The sequence below is a fragment of the Lemur catta genome, chromosome 10 (assembly GCF_020740605.2).
Source record: "Lemur catta isolate mLemCat1 chromosome 10, mLemCat1.pri, whole genome shotgun sequence".
Lineage (NCBI taxonomy): Eukaryota > Metazoa > Chordata > Mammalia > Primates > Lemuridae > Lemur > Lemur catta.
In genome coordinates, this window is record NC_059137.1 from 90,904,986 (window position 1) to 90,921,288 (window position 16,303).

Here is a 16,303-nt window from a genome sequence, read left to right on the forward strand (position 1 = left end):
AACCTAGGAAATTTCAGATATTATATATTCTTGTATATTCACATGGTTGGGTGTAAAAAAAGGAACTAAGGAATTCAGCTGTTCTTTTCTAAAAAAAAAAAAAAAAGGCACACACACAAAGACTACTACCCTGGGTTTGCCAAAAAAAGTTAAAATTAAGAGACTATTCTGTTGAATACATTACATATGCAAATAGACTGATCATCAGGAATGTAGGTTTATTCCATTAAAAGGCAAAACAAAACAGATTTACCCCCCAAAGAGTACTGTATCCTTTAAAGCAGCAGCAATCACAAGGCACATATATATGTACGAAATACCTCAAGAAAAATAGAAACTGATCATTAAAAAAATACATGTTATTTAAAAAGATGTTGAAGACATTTGTTAATATGAATATAGATTATTAAAATGACACTTTTAAAATAATTTTATTCCTTCACCTTTAGTAAGAGAGGCAATAATGGTGTTATCTTGTGGCATATATCACAAACCTTACACCACTTAACCTGGTTTGCTAAAGAAAAAACAGCTAAAGTACAGCTGAAAATTTTTATTTTTAGTGGTTTCACATATTTTTTAGATATTTGGAATTCATAAGCTGAAAAGAAAAATAATTCTCATTTTTCTTAGGTTAGGAAAAGCCTGCAGTTATACATCCCTAAGCAAACCTACTATACAAAAAAGGAATTCATTTGAGATATTCTAAAATGTGAAGGACATCATTTATATTTTGGGATCAACATAATAACCAACCCCTTCCTAAAACAGACTAGAAGTCAACAACACATTAATAAATGTAAAGGTCAATTATATTAAAATAAAATAGTATTTGATTTAAATTATTGTTCATTTAGGAACAATTCTCTGATTAGGGATGCTCAGGTTAGAAATGGTATAACATTAATATTTAGTGTATATAAAAATTCTAGGATTCAAATATATTATAATGAAAAGTTAATAGTAATCACACACAAAATATCCCTTTTAGCCCCATTTAGCTTCAGATGACAATGACTGGGAGGCATGTGATTGAATGAAATCGTTAATAACACACCTGGTATCGTGTATGTTGCAGGGCTCCTCTGAGCTTTCTGTTGCTAAGTCGCTTTTCTATGAAATACTAAGGGGCTAAGGAGTGCTCACAGAATCATTCCACCAGAGGAGAAAAAAGAGAAACAGACTCCAGTTTTAAATGACAACAATAAAGAATACAAAATACTAGCATAATAAAACATTTAAATAGTACTAAACATACAATTTAAATACCAGTTATACTGTCATTAGTTTTCCTCTTTAAAAAATCAGTTCCTGGGCTTTTAGATGTATTTTCTTTTTAAAAATAATAAGCATCCTTCTGGGTACACATCTGGTCCATACCCACACCATTTGGTAACAATCCCACCAAATACCCACGTGCTCGCTCTCTCCGGACCACTCCCTGGCCAGCAGGAGGTCTGCGTGCTGTGTGGCAGGGCCACAGTCCCGGGACTCAGCCTAGAGCAGGACAGCCCGGGTGACCTCCTTGATGGCGGACGCAGCTCTCTCCAGTTCTTCTTCTGTCTGTTCCACTGTGATCACAACCCTAATGCTGAGAAACGGTAAAGGATACAAAAATTTATCAAGGGAGAAAAAAATTTACCAAGGTCAACCATCTGTGGCCAAAGAGCCAAACTGAGCACCACCACTTTTTGTAAATAAAGTTCTACTGCAACTCAGTCTGCTCATCTGTGTACCTGCTGTCCACAGCCACTTTCTCAGTACCGTGGCAGGTGAGCTGCTGTGACAGGGACTCTACAGCCGGCGAGCCCCGGCCTATAACATTAGCGCACACAGCCTGCTGTGGGCTCTGCCACCAAGGCCAGTTAACGGTGTCCTGTCCCTCACCTACTGCTTCATGCAGTGCCAGGAGCAGGAACTCAACCTTTCTCAAATCAGTGAGTGGTTGTTTGTCTTTTTAAGTCAATAAGCAATGTGGAAGTTCTATAATACTCTGAGGCATGGCAGAAATTTTCAAGTTTTCAGGAAACTGAAGAAACATTAGCTTGACAGGACAACGCCACCTTGGTCCCCCTCACTTCCCTTTGCAAACATCTGCTTCATGCACCGTATACACTTTTCGAGCTACTCTGTGCTGGGCACAGTCCCAAGAGCACACAGCAAAAGCATGGCCCGCCCATGCATCTGTGGTCTGACCAAAAAGTAAACAAAGGATTGTGCGCTTGGATGGGTGCAGTGACAAAGGACAGGGGCGAGGTTTCTAAGGTGCCTTGAGCTGCTGCCAGAGTGACCTTCCAAATCCTCATCTGGCCGCCCCCCGCCCGCCGTGCCTGCAGTGTTTCCACTCCCAGAGGGCTCCTCCCTCAGCCTCCCTGACCCGGTGCCCGGCCTCCCCCAGGACCTGTCTCTCCGGCCCCTCTGCTGCTCGTGCTCTGGGCTCCCAGATGGACCTGGAGGTCTGCGAGCCACTGCAAAATCCGAGCAAAGCTCGCACCTCACGTGCTGAAGGTGCCCCTGGTATCTGGCACACACACTTGCTTCTCCAGGCTTGGGTTAGGCGTCACCTGCTCTTAGAAGCAAGGGTGTCATCCCAGGGCAGAGTTGGCCACACCTCTCCTGTGACCGCCTGACCCAGTGTCGTGTTTGGATGTCCACCTCCCTCGACTATACTATGAGAGCTCTGAGGGCAGAATCCGCTCTCCTTTAGTATCTTTAAGCTTTGCTGTGTCTTGTGGACTCTGCAGAGTTTCTCCACCTTTGCTCTGTTTCCCAAGGCGCTGAGTGAGTGAGTGCTGGATGAAGTGCCAGCAAGGCGGCACGACCCAGACTGCAGGATGGCCCTTGTGGCAGGAACTGCGGGCATGGCGCGTGCCACTTTTGAGATGTGGGGGGACCAGTTGATGGGAACTGCAACTTGCCCGGTTCACTGCCGAGATCTCAGACATTGCCTTGAGTTAACTGGGAGGGTCCACAATGAGTCCTGAGGGGCTTTTAGTTAAAAGTTAAAAATAACTGGTTTAAAAGTGGAAAACGGGTGATATACTATATTTTAATGACAGATATTCTTCCTGATCCTGTGACAGTCTTTCGGAATTTTTCAAAACATAATGTATTTCATAAAGTTTAAAGTAGGAAGGAATGTAAGGTCATATTTTAATGCCAACCAACCTGGGAGGAGGGAGGCACTTCTCTTCTTTCTCTAAGTAGCGCGCCTGAGTCAACGCAATATTTCTGTTCATGCACTGTGTGAAGAACAAGAAAGATATTTGCAACCTGGTCTTCATACGTGGTGGAAATTCAAACAGGAGGGTACACTGAGATCTCTCAACAGCAGTTTTCATTCACATTTCCAACTGTAACTGCTAGAAGACAACACTAAAATACCACAGCGTAACCTAGAGCAGCCCGGTCCACAGAACTTCCTACAGTGATGAATACGGTGTTCTGCGGTGTCCAGTCCTGTCGCCATGAGCCTCATGTGACTGCCAAGCACTCGGAGATGTGGCTGATGCTACTGAGAAACTGAATTTCTAATTTTACTTACTTCTACTTAGCTCAAATTTAAACAGCTGTGGGTAGCTAGTGGCTACCATTTTAGACAAAGCAGAGTTAAATGTGGGGAAGCAGCACGAGCAAAGCCCTGCAGGCACGAAGGGCCACATTGAAGACCACCACCCGCAGGGCCGCGTCAGAGAAACATCGCTACACTTCAAAGAGTAGCAATAATTTGATTTCCACCTGCTACATTCGGGCAAGGTGCTACCAGGACTAAAGAGTCTGGTATTAAATTTTTTGCACAGCTTTCTCATACGCTAACCACTGTCAACATTTCTTTTTTCTTTCATTGAAACATTCTCTACGGCTGGGCGTGGTGGCTCACGCCAGTAATCCCAGCACTCTGGGAGGCCGAGGTGGGCGGATTGTTGGAGCTCAGGAGTTGGAGACCAGCCTGAGCAAGAACGAGACCCCATCTCTACTAAAAATACAAAGAAATTATCTGGACAGCTAAAAATATATATAGAAAAAATTAGCCGGGCATGGTGGCTCATGCCTATAGTCCCAGCTACTTGGGAGACTGAGGCAGGAGGATCGACTAAGCCCAGGAGTTTGAGGTTGCTGTGAGCAAGGCTGACGCCACGGCACTCACTCTAGCCCGGGCAACAGAGTGAGATTCTGTCTCAAAAAAAAAAAAAACCAAAAAAAAAAAACCAAAAAAAAAAAAACCAAAAAAAACATTCTCTACTAAAATAAACAAAGCATAAAAACCAGAGCAAGGTAGTAGGACACAGGGGTTTCTTTTTAGGGTGACGAAAATGTTTTGGAATTAGATAGCAATGGCTGCACCACTTTGTGAATATACTAAAAATCACCTGATTTTATACTTCAAAATAGTGAGCTTTATGGTATGTGAATTATATTAAAAAAAAACCAAACCAGAGTAAGGGGTAGCGTAAAGGAAAGCAAAATTATTCTGTGTGCCTGGTAGGCACAGCATCGCTGCACAGGGGTCGCACTCTAGGCCGCGGAGGCAGCAACACCAGGCCACAGCCACAGCCTCTCACTGACTCTAGATGCTGGACGTGCACTTGGGAAAGTGAACTCCTGCACACATCTGGACTAGCTCTGTTTCTAGCCCTGGCTGGTTAAGAGACATTATAAACAATAGCTCAGTTTGTAAAAAATACTGTCCTGCCAAGCAACTTGACATAAACTTGGCAAAACCTCTAGCTCTACAAAGCTTAAACAAGAGTTAAAGCACCATGATTCTTCTTTCAAATATTAAAAAGAGGGGAGGGGGGCAAAAGATTTTGAAGATTCTAAGCAAAACATTTTGAAGATATTAAACTGTAAGATTTTTCTTTTTTTCTTCCTATAGATGAAAAATGTCCACATAGCATTCTGTTCCCCACCCCTGACTGTTCTCCTCCCACTTAACCCCCAAGACCACTTCATTAAGACCCAGGAATCACACTGGCCCAAGGATATGCTTTTGGGATCTGACAGTTGCCCATGGACTTTCGCTTTCTCTTTGTGCTACATGGGTAGTCTATGCAAACGCAGTATATTCATATCGAGTCACTTCATTCACTTCTTCCATCTCTCTTTGGAACAAAGCGGTGGTAAGACTTTAACCATTGCTGTCTAATGAGAAAAGAACAGAGGTGGATTTATGGGATCAGTGCACTGGCACGCAGAGGCGGCAAGTGTCCCGAACACCAAGCATGTGTAGACAGCCGTCCTGAGGCAGCTCCAGGGGAGACTCTGAAAGAGGCTGAGGAGGCAGCGCTCGGAACGCGGCACGGCACAGGCACTCTGTGTGGCTCCCGGCCACGCCACCGGGCCGGTCCCATTCACCTCTCACACGCAGGCAGTGCGATGCATTCGAATTTTATTGGCTTGTTCATTTGGTGTGTATTCAAGTTTATAAAATTTGTTTTGGTTTTACATTTGTACCAGAACACCAATCATACAAATGTTGCATTTAGTTTTGTGTTAGTTTAGATATAAGCAATATTATAATAAAAATACCAAGACAGTAAAGCAGGCAGCGGGATTTTTTTTCCCTTTAAGGAAGGTTTGTCTTTCTGCATGTCCGCAGAGCTGTGCCCCAGGGGACATCGGTGACATTTCCTCACCCAGCATGGCAAGAAGGCCACCCACTGTATGAAGTTCTTGGTGAATCTGCTACTCCATCCAGATTGTGTGGCTCAAACACTCTAGGAAGTGGGATCGCTGTGCAGCCAGCAGTGGCTTTCGCAGCTGGGCTGCACACTGCACAGCCACGTGACGGGAGAGCTCGGGCCGGGCCTGGCCAAGGCACACAGTGGGCAGCGGCCGTCATCATGACCCCAAGCCTCTGGAAAGAACTGTTAGCAGGACAAGGAAGTGGAATGATGCCTATTTTCACCCTCAAGTACACACTGGGCGTATGTCAGATTCAACTAAAAGGCAGCGTCATCCCAGGGCACACGCATTCATGGCGTGCAGGGCCACTGGGCGCTTCTTCCCAAAGGGGAGAAGGAGCAGCAGAGTACCATGGGGCAGGGCACTCGGGAGACGCAGTGCTACTAAATGGAAAAGGGCAAGTGGCCTTCCTCACCATGTGCTTCTTACAGTTAGTATCTAAGTAATAATTAGTTGTAAAATGACTTTTGGAAAATAAAGAAATTTAAATAAATCTTCCCACATAGGCATGTTACAAACATGGTCTTCGTTCTTGCTTACAAGGGTGTCTACTTCAGGATGACACTTAATTGACTGTCCCTGAGCTATGCTGCTATGCCGGGGGCTCCACAAGTCAGCTCACTGTCTGGGAGTGTGTGCAATTCCTACACACAATGCCTCCCCTAACTACACGAACGAAAGCCTGGCTTTGTGAACGGTGAGCAAGTGAGTTTTCTGCAAGGCTAATTATTCAGAGGAGAAGCCAAGTATGTACATTTAAGTATAAAGTGGCACAGAATGCAACAACTTCGGAGGGAGCTGAGGACTGATCCGTAGGAGGACTGCAGCCTGTCATTATGGCCAGATGCTGGGAAGGACCTGGAGCATTGGGACAATTCTGTGTCATGAGCAGGTGACCAGCAACTTCCTTTACACCCACTCTCTTGGGACAAAGACATCTTTCTTACAAATGATGCAAAAAATTGCTTGGGTTGGTGGCAGAAGTGCTGTGTGGAGATGCACTCAAGTAACCGGACACTTACCTGATCCACAATTTCCTGAAGCAGTTTCACATCTTGCTCTCGAGACCCGGTGCTGTCTTCCAGCTGCAGGTGAAAGGCTGGGGAGAAGGACTCCCCCACCACTTTCAATCCAGAGATGCTGAAGGAAACACACACATCCACAAACACCTCCAGGCTTGAAGACAGCTCACACAGAAACCATTTGCAAGTCTACACTGTTAGGGCCCACTGACTATAACAAACTTGTGGCTCCTGGGAAGCATCACGTGGTGGGATTCCACTCCCTACAAAGAAAGGTAAACCACGCGCTCTGGGCAGCACTTTCTTGGCTGGGAAACCACCTGCGATGCTGCTTCTGTGAGCAAAGCCCCAGGATTCCCAGCCCCAGCCTCCTACCGGGGGGTCTGCGCCCACTGCCTGCTTGGCAGGCCCCTGGCCTGTCGTTTCCTCACCCGACGTGCTCCCTGCCTCCTGCTCTCCTCTGTGCTGCTGCCCATGCTGGGTCCCAGCTGCAGCCTCGGTGACCGTGAGGGGCCTCCTTCGTCACCCAGCTCAGGGCGGTGCCACTGAATCATTTCCTATTACTTGTCCTGTCCTGATTCCTTTGTGGACCATGTACTGCAGCCTCTAATGTTACCCTTCCATGCTTAGCAGCTATGTCTTTACTTGGGTTTTGTCTCTCATAAATTATAGGGATGGTTTTTGACATTAAAAAAAAATCATATTTTGACCACCAGCAACATGTTTGGCTTGAAAAAAATTTCTTATTTGCATGTTTAGTTTTAAATTTTATGTGGATTACGATTATCTTCTTATTTAGGATTAATGGTACAGAAATCTGAAGCTTCTCAGAGAGGAAGATTTCCTTAGGGGTGAAATCCTGTATTTTTAAATGATTATCACAGATACAATGAGAACTCTGTGCCACATTTTATTAGTCAGTTCATTTAAAGGCCATTTTATCCTATAATAAAAATATACTGTTTGAGTTTTGATCTTCTAGGACACAAATGGTGATATATATCTATTTGAAATTGGGCTAAACATTTTAGATTGCTTTCATTTAGTTTGTTTTACCTAGAAAGATTTGTCTGTCCCTTAGAGTGAAATGACCATAAAAAACACTAGGTAGCACAATTGAATCCTCCCAGTTTAGGACTCAACAAGCTTTTACAGAATGACTACTGTGTGCTACAATCACACGATGTACTGGAAGCTACTCTCACTTGGCTTTCAAAACACCCTTGGACATGAGTAATTTGTGTCTCTTTTCTTTAAATGTAACACATCATGCTAGGATCTCTCAATAAAGCAGGCTAAAGGTACAAATCACGGAATCTTAGAATCTAAGGCATCTGAAATGTGATGGAGCCTTCTAGATGAATTCCTTCACTAATGTAGAAACTAAGCAATATGTTTCCAAAACCCGTTTCTTATCTGAATCTTGACTGTATTAAACTCATATACTAAGAAGTATCAATTTTTTTAGGTCATGTTCTCTTAGAACTTAAAAGATGCTTTTCAAATAGCATCCACATAAGTCAAATGGCCTGGATTTTCCTCAGTATATACAGGATACCCGAAGCCCAAATCTAGCTTGTGCTTTGATCAAATGGGTTCATCTCACATGTTGGGTGGGGCAGGAGAAGGAATTAAACAAAATGCCCTATGTCTGGTTGCCTAGATGTTGAATATTAGAAGAGTTTAACTAAACCCAAATGGATACAGAATCATAGCTCAGTTTCAGAAACTTAGAAGCTGTGTTTCATAGGCCATTATATACTCTTTAAAGACAAACTTTGGCAAACATACCATTTTATCCAAATGGATAAATACTGGGCACTGGGCCAGGTCCTGGGCAGAGCACTCACCCTGGCAGCCATGGCCTCCACTGTGTGCTTATAGTCTAGGGAGAGAGTGAGATGCTCATAGACACCTCTATGACAATCTGGGGAGCCTTCCAGTTTCTGACAAGAGGCAAACTAGCACAGCCTGTTGACTTCCTCTCTCAAACTCAATCTCAGAAATGAGAGAAGTAAATCACTGATTAGAGAAAACTGGGGGGAAAAAATTACTTGGAGCTAAACATCGAAGATACTAACTCTGACAATGTTTTATCTTTAATATATTTATTGGAAAATGAGATAAAACTAATAAGCCAAATGTTAGGAGCTGAAGAAGAGTAAGTATACAATGCAATGAAATAAGAGTATACAAAAATAAGGAAAAAATCAATACAAGGAAACAGACTATGACAAAAACACACAAAACCAAGCTCATACAAATTAAAAGAAGAAACAATATAGATACAGACTATCCTCAACCCAAAGGCACTAAAGGTAGAGAGCCCTAACAGGGGGACTCCACTTGACTTTGAAGAAACATAAAGCCTGGTCCTAATGGCTCCAGGAAGCAAAAAGTAAAAAACAGCCAAATCATTTACTGAAGCTACCATAACACTGATTCCTATGTTGCTTAAAGTTGGCATGACAAAAAATTATGGGCTCATTTAAATTATAAATATCAATATAAAAATTCAAATTAAAATATTAGCTAAAAAACCTGAAACTATGGAAAAATATAATCAAGCAGGGGTCTTCTCAGGAACATAAAGATGGTTTAACATCAGAAGATACATCAAGGTAATTTGGCCATGAGACAAATTTACAATTTATCTTAATAGACATGAAAAATATTAATATTTGACAGAGTTCATCTATTTATGATTTTAAAGAAAGATCTTCAAAATTAGGAATAATCAGATAATGGCCATCCACCAAAAATCTATGGTATGATGTTTGATACTTAAGGAATGCTTCTATACTGGGATTAAGAAAGATAAGGATGTCTGCTATTACTGCCATTGTTCAATACAGTATTTGAGACCCAGAACAATGCAGTAAAAGAAGAAAAAGAACTAAGATATATAAGAATTGGGAAAGAGAGAAAACCATTATTGCAGGTAATAGGACTTCTATGCACAACATAATAATAGAATGAAACATATTACTGGAATTAATAAGAGCTTAGAAACACTGATGGATATAAGATCAATTTAGAGAAAACAATAATATTCTTCTTAATCACGAATAGTCAAGTAGAAAATATAAGAGAAAAGGCAACCCCGTTCATAATAGCAACAAAATCTATAGGACATCTAGAAGTCCCCTTTAAAGGTTCCATAAAAGCAGAAGGGCTTTATGGAGAAAATATTCAAATTCCATTAAAGGACACAATGGAAGATTCAAATAAATAGATCACATTCATGGATGGCAATTCCCTCTCCTCATTAATCAGAAAATTTAATACAATTCCAATTATAATTCTAGCAATAATTTTGGAGGAACCTGTGCTCTAAAACTTATATAGTGATAAAACAGACACGCTGATGAAAACAGAGTCTGAAGACTGAGTAACTACACCAATGAAATGAGAGAGACAGTTCAAAAACAGATCCAGATCCAAATGTGAAACTGGTATTATGATAGTACCACCAACCAGCAGGAGAAAGGACGTGTTTGGATGTTAATCAGAAACTGACCCCAATAATTCTTAACCTGAGACATTCTTCTCCAGACACCACTTCTTCCCTCAGCCACCAGCCAGTTTCTCAGTTCCTCTTTACATCAAAACTCCTCCAGATAGTTATCTAAGCTGTGTTCACCTGCTCCCTTCCCAGTCTCTCTGGAACCTCTGTCAATCAGGCATTTTGCCCACCAGTTCCCTGAAACTGTCCATCAAATCACAATTCCCCTCCCATGACGGAGTCAAAAGACAGGTGTCCAGTGAGCTGGCCTGGCCTGTCGGCAGCAGCACATCACAGGCTGACCACCTATGAAAGCACTTTTTTCATGGGGCTTCTAGGACCTGACTCTTCTGGTCTGCCTCCTTCTCACTGGCCACTATTTCTGTCTCTTTGGCTGGATTCTGACCTCTTCACATTGAAATGTTTGAAATCATTATCTATAGGCTAATGACTCAAAACTTTATCTCTAGCCCAGTACTCTCCCTCACACTTCACACCTGTGCACCAAGCAGCTGCTCTCCACTCCCTGTCCACTCAGTGTCTGACGGGCAGTTCAGATTACCATACCTAGCACTGACCTTCCCCAGTAAGCTTTCTCCCACAGTTCTTCCCTCTCTCTCACTAGCAACCCCATCTAGTCGCTCTGACCGAAAACCCTATGCTCAACCTGGAGCCTTCTCTTTCCCACTCACCCGGCATGTGAACTTCAGCCAAATCTAGCTGGCTCTGCCTTCAAAATATATCCAGAATCCAAACACCTCATGGACACCAGGAAGGTCAGAGTCACCATCATGTTTTGCCTGCATCAATCTTCTAACTGGTCTCCTTGCATCTGTTCCTACTGCCGTACAGTTTATTTTTTTCACATCATGAAAGAGTAATTTTGCTAAGATGTAAGTTCAGCTGGGCTGTCACTTTTTTGCTCAGAATGATGCCAGGGCTTCCTATGTGGGCCAAGACTCTCATCACAGCCTACAAGGCCTGTGTGGGCTAGCCTGTTACCTGCCTGGCTCTCATCTTCCACAAGGTTCCCCTCTTCTTCTTGTCACGCTGGCCTCTTTGCTGTTTTGTTTGTTGTTCTCCTTAACCATCTAGATACCTGCATTCAGGTACCTCCCGTAACCTTTTTTAGTGTGTTTAGTATGAGGTGCTCATGGGGTTCTCCCAATGTGGATACTGAGGAGGCAACTGGAATGAAACCTGGAGCCCTGAAGAGTGGTACAGAGTGGAGATAGAAATCAGAGAGCTGTCAACACACAGGTGGCATGAAACAACGTGAAGCTACAGGTGTGTAAGAAGGCAATTCTTCAAAAAGCTAATGAGAAGAGAAGAGGACCAAGGACTACTAAGCCCTGAAAAGCAGGGTGCTGAAAGAAAGCCTTCCAAGGAGACTGAGATGAAGCCATTCAAACATGTGGAAGGAAACCCAGAAGTGCAGTATACCAGAGTCCAAAGGAAAGAGTGGTCACCTGTGCTGAACGCTGCGGAGACATCAATCAGGTGAGGTCTGAAGACAGGCCACCGCAGTCAGCACCATGGCAGCCAGTGTGACCTCCACAGCAACAGTCTGGGTGAAGTACAAAGTGGAAGCCAGATCTCAGAGTTTCCAGCGTAAATAGGGATGAAGATGTGAAGAAAGCATAAATAACTCTTGAGAAGGTTAGCTACCCAGAGAGGCAAAGAAATGGGTAGTTGCTAGAGGGAAATGTGGGGTCATGGGCAAGACGAAGTGCACAAAGTGGACTCAGATGCTCACATAATGACTCAGGAAAGGGGAGAGTCTCAGGACAAAGCAGGGGTGAGCAAAGGCACTCAGTCCTTCAGAAAGAAGAAGGGCCCGTGATGACTGCAGGGACATGTCTGGACTATGACAGGAGGAAGGCTGGTTCAGATATCCATACGTGTGCCCACTTGTTAGGAGAAATGTGAGAGTTCCCAAGTAGACAGCACAAGGCCAGGCTGTTAGCTGAAAATGGGTGGAGTGAAGACAGAGGGTTAGGGATATTGGAAAGAAGAAAAGGTATGATAGAGCTGGGGAAGGGGAAGATGGGACTTAGAAAACACCCCACCAGACAGATGAATTTACAGGGACTCCAATGTGCTGGGCTGTGCTGGTATATTACGATCTCACAAACCAACATAACTGGAACCAATACAAATGTATCTCTCTACCATAAATCATGCAAGAACTTCTGTTACTATCACACAGACACACCCAGAACTTTAATTGTCTTTGTCCTTATTTTATTGTGAACAGCTGTGTCTACTCATTTATCAACTGTCCTTTTAAAAGACTCTCGCTTCCATATTTGGCAACAGAGATAGGACTTTCATGACCAAAAAAGCTTGTTTCACCTTAGGAAAGGCAAAAAGAAACACCTTGGGCAATGTTGAGATCACTTTCTATAAATAAGATCAGAAATATGCCTGAAAAAGTTCCCAACCTCAAATTTTTTCTTCAACTTCAAGAGGACTCTTAAATAACTATTTTTGTGTAGTATTTAAAAAAAAAGAAACGTAAGGTTCGTATCAATTTCACTTGTTCCTTTTTCTTAATTTAAATCAAAACTTGGCAATTTACTAAAAAGGGAACATAGACAGTACGAGCCCGTGGTCATCTAATTATGGAACACATAAGGACATCCTTCTACCTGTGCAGTCGTGGTGGGACACGCCAGCCTTTACCTTGGCTATTTCTGGAAGTAAGATGCTGAGTTGTTATTTTTATCTTTGCATCTTTTGTATTGCTATAATATTTAATTAATGGGTTTGTTTCATTTTCTGAAAAGCAGAGTCACGATTCTTTAAGACAATGACAGAATGGATGCTCTAGTTTTAAACAAATAAACCAATCTGAGTGAACCAAATTTAGTTGCAATTTGGTCAAAGTGACCCAAGTCTATAAAATTTAAAACTTCTCATTAGTCAAGTATAGTGCAGATAAACTTTATGTTGGTTGAAAATATATAAAACTTACCCTTGTAAAGCTTTATGAATTTGCTTGCACTTTTCCTTCAACACTGCAAAAATACCTGAATAAAAAAAATATATTTGGTAGTCAATTTGGAACATTTGATAGCACTAACTTAAAAATATTTTTAAAGACCCAGTTCAAGTTCATCAATTTAAAATGCTGCAAATCCTTGCACATACTAACAGAGAGCCAGTAACTCTCACTCCTGAGCTTCCTCTTTGGTCTTTGGCACTTACTAACCAGCCCTTTCTCACCTTGCTACCCAGCAAAACAATGGCTCTTGTTCTTATCAAGATTCTACAGATAATCTGGCTAAGAATCAAAAGGTACAAATCTATTACTTATTTCTTGATCCTAAACAATTTGGTGAAAAATTGACTGCAGTGAAGTAATTTTTACAATCTTTTCTTGATATTTTCCTTTTATTAAACCAGATTCAAAAACAAAGTATCTGGTCAGGAGGTGGGAGTGCCAGGCCAGGTAACAAGCAAGCGTGAGGGTGCACAGACACACTGACATTTTCTGATTCTCTGAATTAATACCAATGATGAAGATTCAAAAATATGGTACCAGGTGAGACCTGCAAAAGCCTTTCCATTTTAAGCTTTGGTAAGGTGGCACTATCACAGCCAAAGGCCACGTTTTAAATTCTTAGTTGACTTTTTATTTTGCCCACTAAGTAAGCTCTTGTTGGTAAACCAGGTTTGGTCTCAGTACCAATTGAGGATTCAAAGTCTAAAGGGGAAAAACAACAATATTTATAAAATTATATAGACTCAAAAACAGCACACTTCAGCTAATTTCTCAAAGAACTATAAAAAAGTGATAAACCAAACAGCAACCGGTTTTCTTACACCAATGGAACATCTAGGCCCAGCACTGATGGAGGTGGAGATGGAGAACCCTTCCTCCTCCCAGCATCTCCACCCACACCTGAGCCAGCCTCATCTGGGCTCCAGTTCCCAGCATAGGAGAGAAGCTCTGACCCCAAGTGCCTGAGGCAGGGACAGCTTCTTCGCTGCCATTCTTCCTGTAAATGCCAGATAATGCAATTAAGGGCCAGAGTCTTGTCTGGTAAATAATTTCCTCTAGCTAATTCCTCCAAAAAGCAAACCAGTAATATGACTAACATAAGCTGAGATGTCTTTGGTTTCCTGGGTATACCTGGATTCTCTTCCATGATGTTGAGGGCCTCAATTGCTGCAGCAGCTAACAGGGGAGGTAGCGAAGCTGAAAAGCAGTATCCCTGGCCGGAAAGTCGCTAAGAAGAAACAAGTTAAAAACATATATACATTTTCTATCCTTTTTGGGTAAACATTAGAAAGGCACTGATTCTCTATACTACCTACCTAATAGTGCATACATGTGGTGAGGGGGTAAGATCCAGCCATAAATAAATGTTATACATATAAAAAAAATCGAAGATCTGTTGTTAAAAGGGAGATAATTTCTAAATATAAATATTTTGAGTGATTCTTTAAAAACTCACTTTTCAATAAAAACTGTCATAAACTAAGAGTAAAATTTTATATTCTGAGGTGACCAATGGAGCAATCAGTTTCAGTTTTTGCGTTTGTTTTTAAAAAGAACCCACCTGATGGTCAATTACAAAAGATCTGCCACAGCAGAAACCTCCAATAGAAGCAAGTGAGTTCTCCATGTTGGCGCTGATAAGATCAATATCATCAATCTGCCAGAAAAGTAGGAGTGAAAGTTATTCCTCAATTTCAAGAAAAAAGGGGCAGCTTCAAGCCTAGAGACAAAATTTCAGCATTAAACACATCTGTTAACATCTGGATTCAAACAAACTACCTATATAAAAATAAAGGATAAACCACAGAAGATCTACCTCTACAGGGATGGATTGTATTTTACGGCCCATCTCTGAATCTGTCTCATTTCATACTTTTTTTTTTTTTTTTTTTTTACCATTTCATTATTCATTGACTACTTGACTCACAGTGGAAGAGATAAGTTAAAAGGAGATAAAATCCAAAATTATTTAATATTAAAACTAGTCAGAGAGTCAGAGGTACAAACTAAGATGATTTCCTTACTAAAACAGTGGTCTAGATGGCCTTCCCCATGGAATGCACTTGAGATAAATAAAAATAATCTATCAAAGTTTTGAGAACTTTATTCCTATATTCAATTTACCTTTCAGTATTTCATAAATGAAATCAATTGAGCCAAACCTCATGGCAATGGAATCTCTGACCAGACTGGACAGTGGATGAACCTAATGTGCTCTAATGACCTAAGGGCTTCTGAGTTCCCAAGTCTTTCCAACTGCACGGAAGGCCTTTGGTCCTCATCTTCTGCCCTGGCCCTAGCACCAGGTTCTACTCTGGGTACACAGCAGGCATTTAATAACTACATATTGACAGCCATGATAGTGGTTTGTCAGATCACATCAATGTATAACATTTTCTAAGAGTTCCACAGATCCAACAGAGAAACCTCTGTATTCTTACTCTTTAAAAGTTTTTTAACCTTTTACTATGAAAATTTCAAGCCTAAAAAAAAAAAGAAAGAAAGAAAGAAAATTTCAAGCCCATAAAAAGTAGAAAGAATAAAGAATCCCCGTCACCCACACTCAATTATTAACAACTCAAGGACAAACCTGCTTCATTCTACAGCCCTGACTGTCCTCATCCTTTCTTTGGAGCAAACCCCAGACTTCACAGGGTTTCAGTTATAAACATTTCGGTGTTATTTCTAAAAGATATTGGGCTCTTTCAAAAATGTAATCACAAAACTGTTATTATACTTATTAAACTTAAGATGGCTCACAGAGTTGTTTTTTTTTTCTTTAAACAACATTTGACTCTGGATCAAAATAAAATCTATACATTTTGCACTTTTACTCTTAGGACCTTATAAATATTATCTCAGTAGCAACTGCTGAAAGCATTGAGAAAACTAGACCAGTGAAGCTTGTTTTCCTTTTTAAAGATTTTTAGGCCTTAAAAATGGCTCTCGTGTACTGCTACATTTGCTTGAATTGTGTTTCCATTTATCTTAAACTCCTCCATGCATTTAACTGCCAAACTTCAGTCTGTCTCAGAAGAGTGTGTTTCCATCTAACTTCATGTGACAAGAACTCTGCTTTATTTT

At 41.5% G+C, this 16,303-nt stretch overlaps 1 protein-coding gene across 1 annotated transcript in view; it reads right to left on the bottom strand.

The window, feature by feature from the left end:
- Positions 1-201: 201 nt before the first annotated feature.
- The window catches only part of SPTLC1 (serine palmitoyltransferase long chain base subunit 1), a 60,885-nt gene continuing 44,783 nt past the window's right edge, over positions 202-16,303 (bottom strand). The window contains exons 10-15 of the mRNA XM_045563966.1: positions 14,781-14,876; positions 14,351-14,447; positions 13,190-13,244; positions 6,708-6,825; positions 3,169-3,242; positions 202-1,591 (exon numbers count right to left, since the gene is read on the bottom strand). Of these exons, the coding sequence (XP_045419922.1) occupies positions 1,498-1,591; positions 3,169-3,242; positions 6,708-6,825; positions 13,190-13,244; positions 14,351-14,447; positions 14,781-14,876 (534 nt within the window). The 3' untranslated portion in view covers positions 202-1,497. The remainder of the gene's footprint in view (positions 1,592-3,168; positions 3,243-6,707; positions 6,826-13,189; positions 13,245-14,350; positions 14,448-14,780; positions 14,877-16,303) is intronic.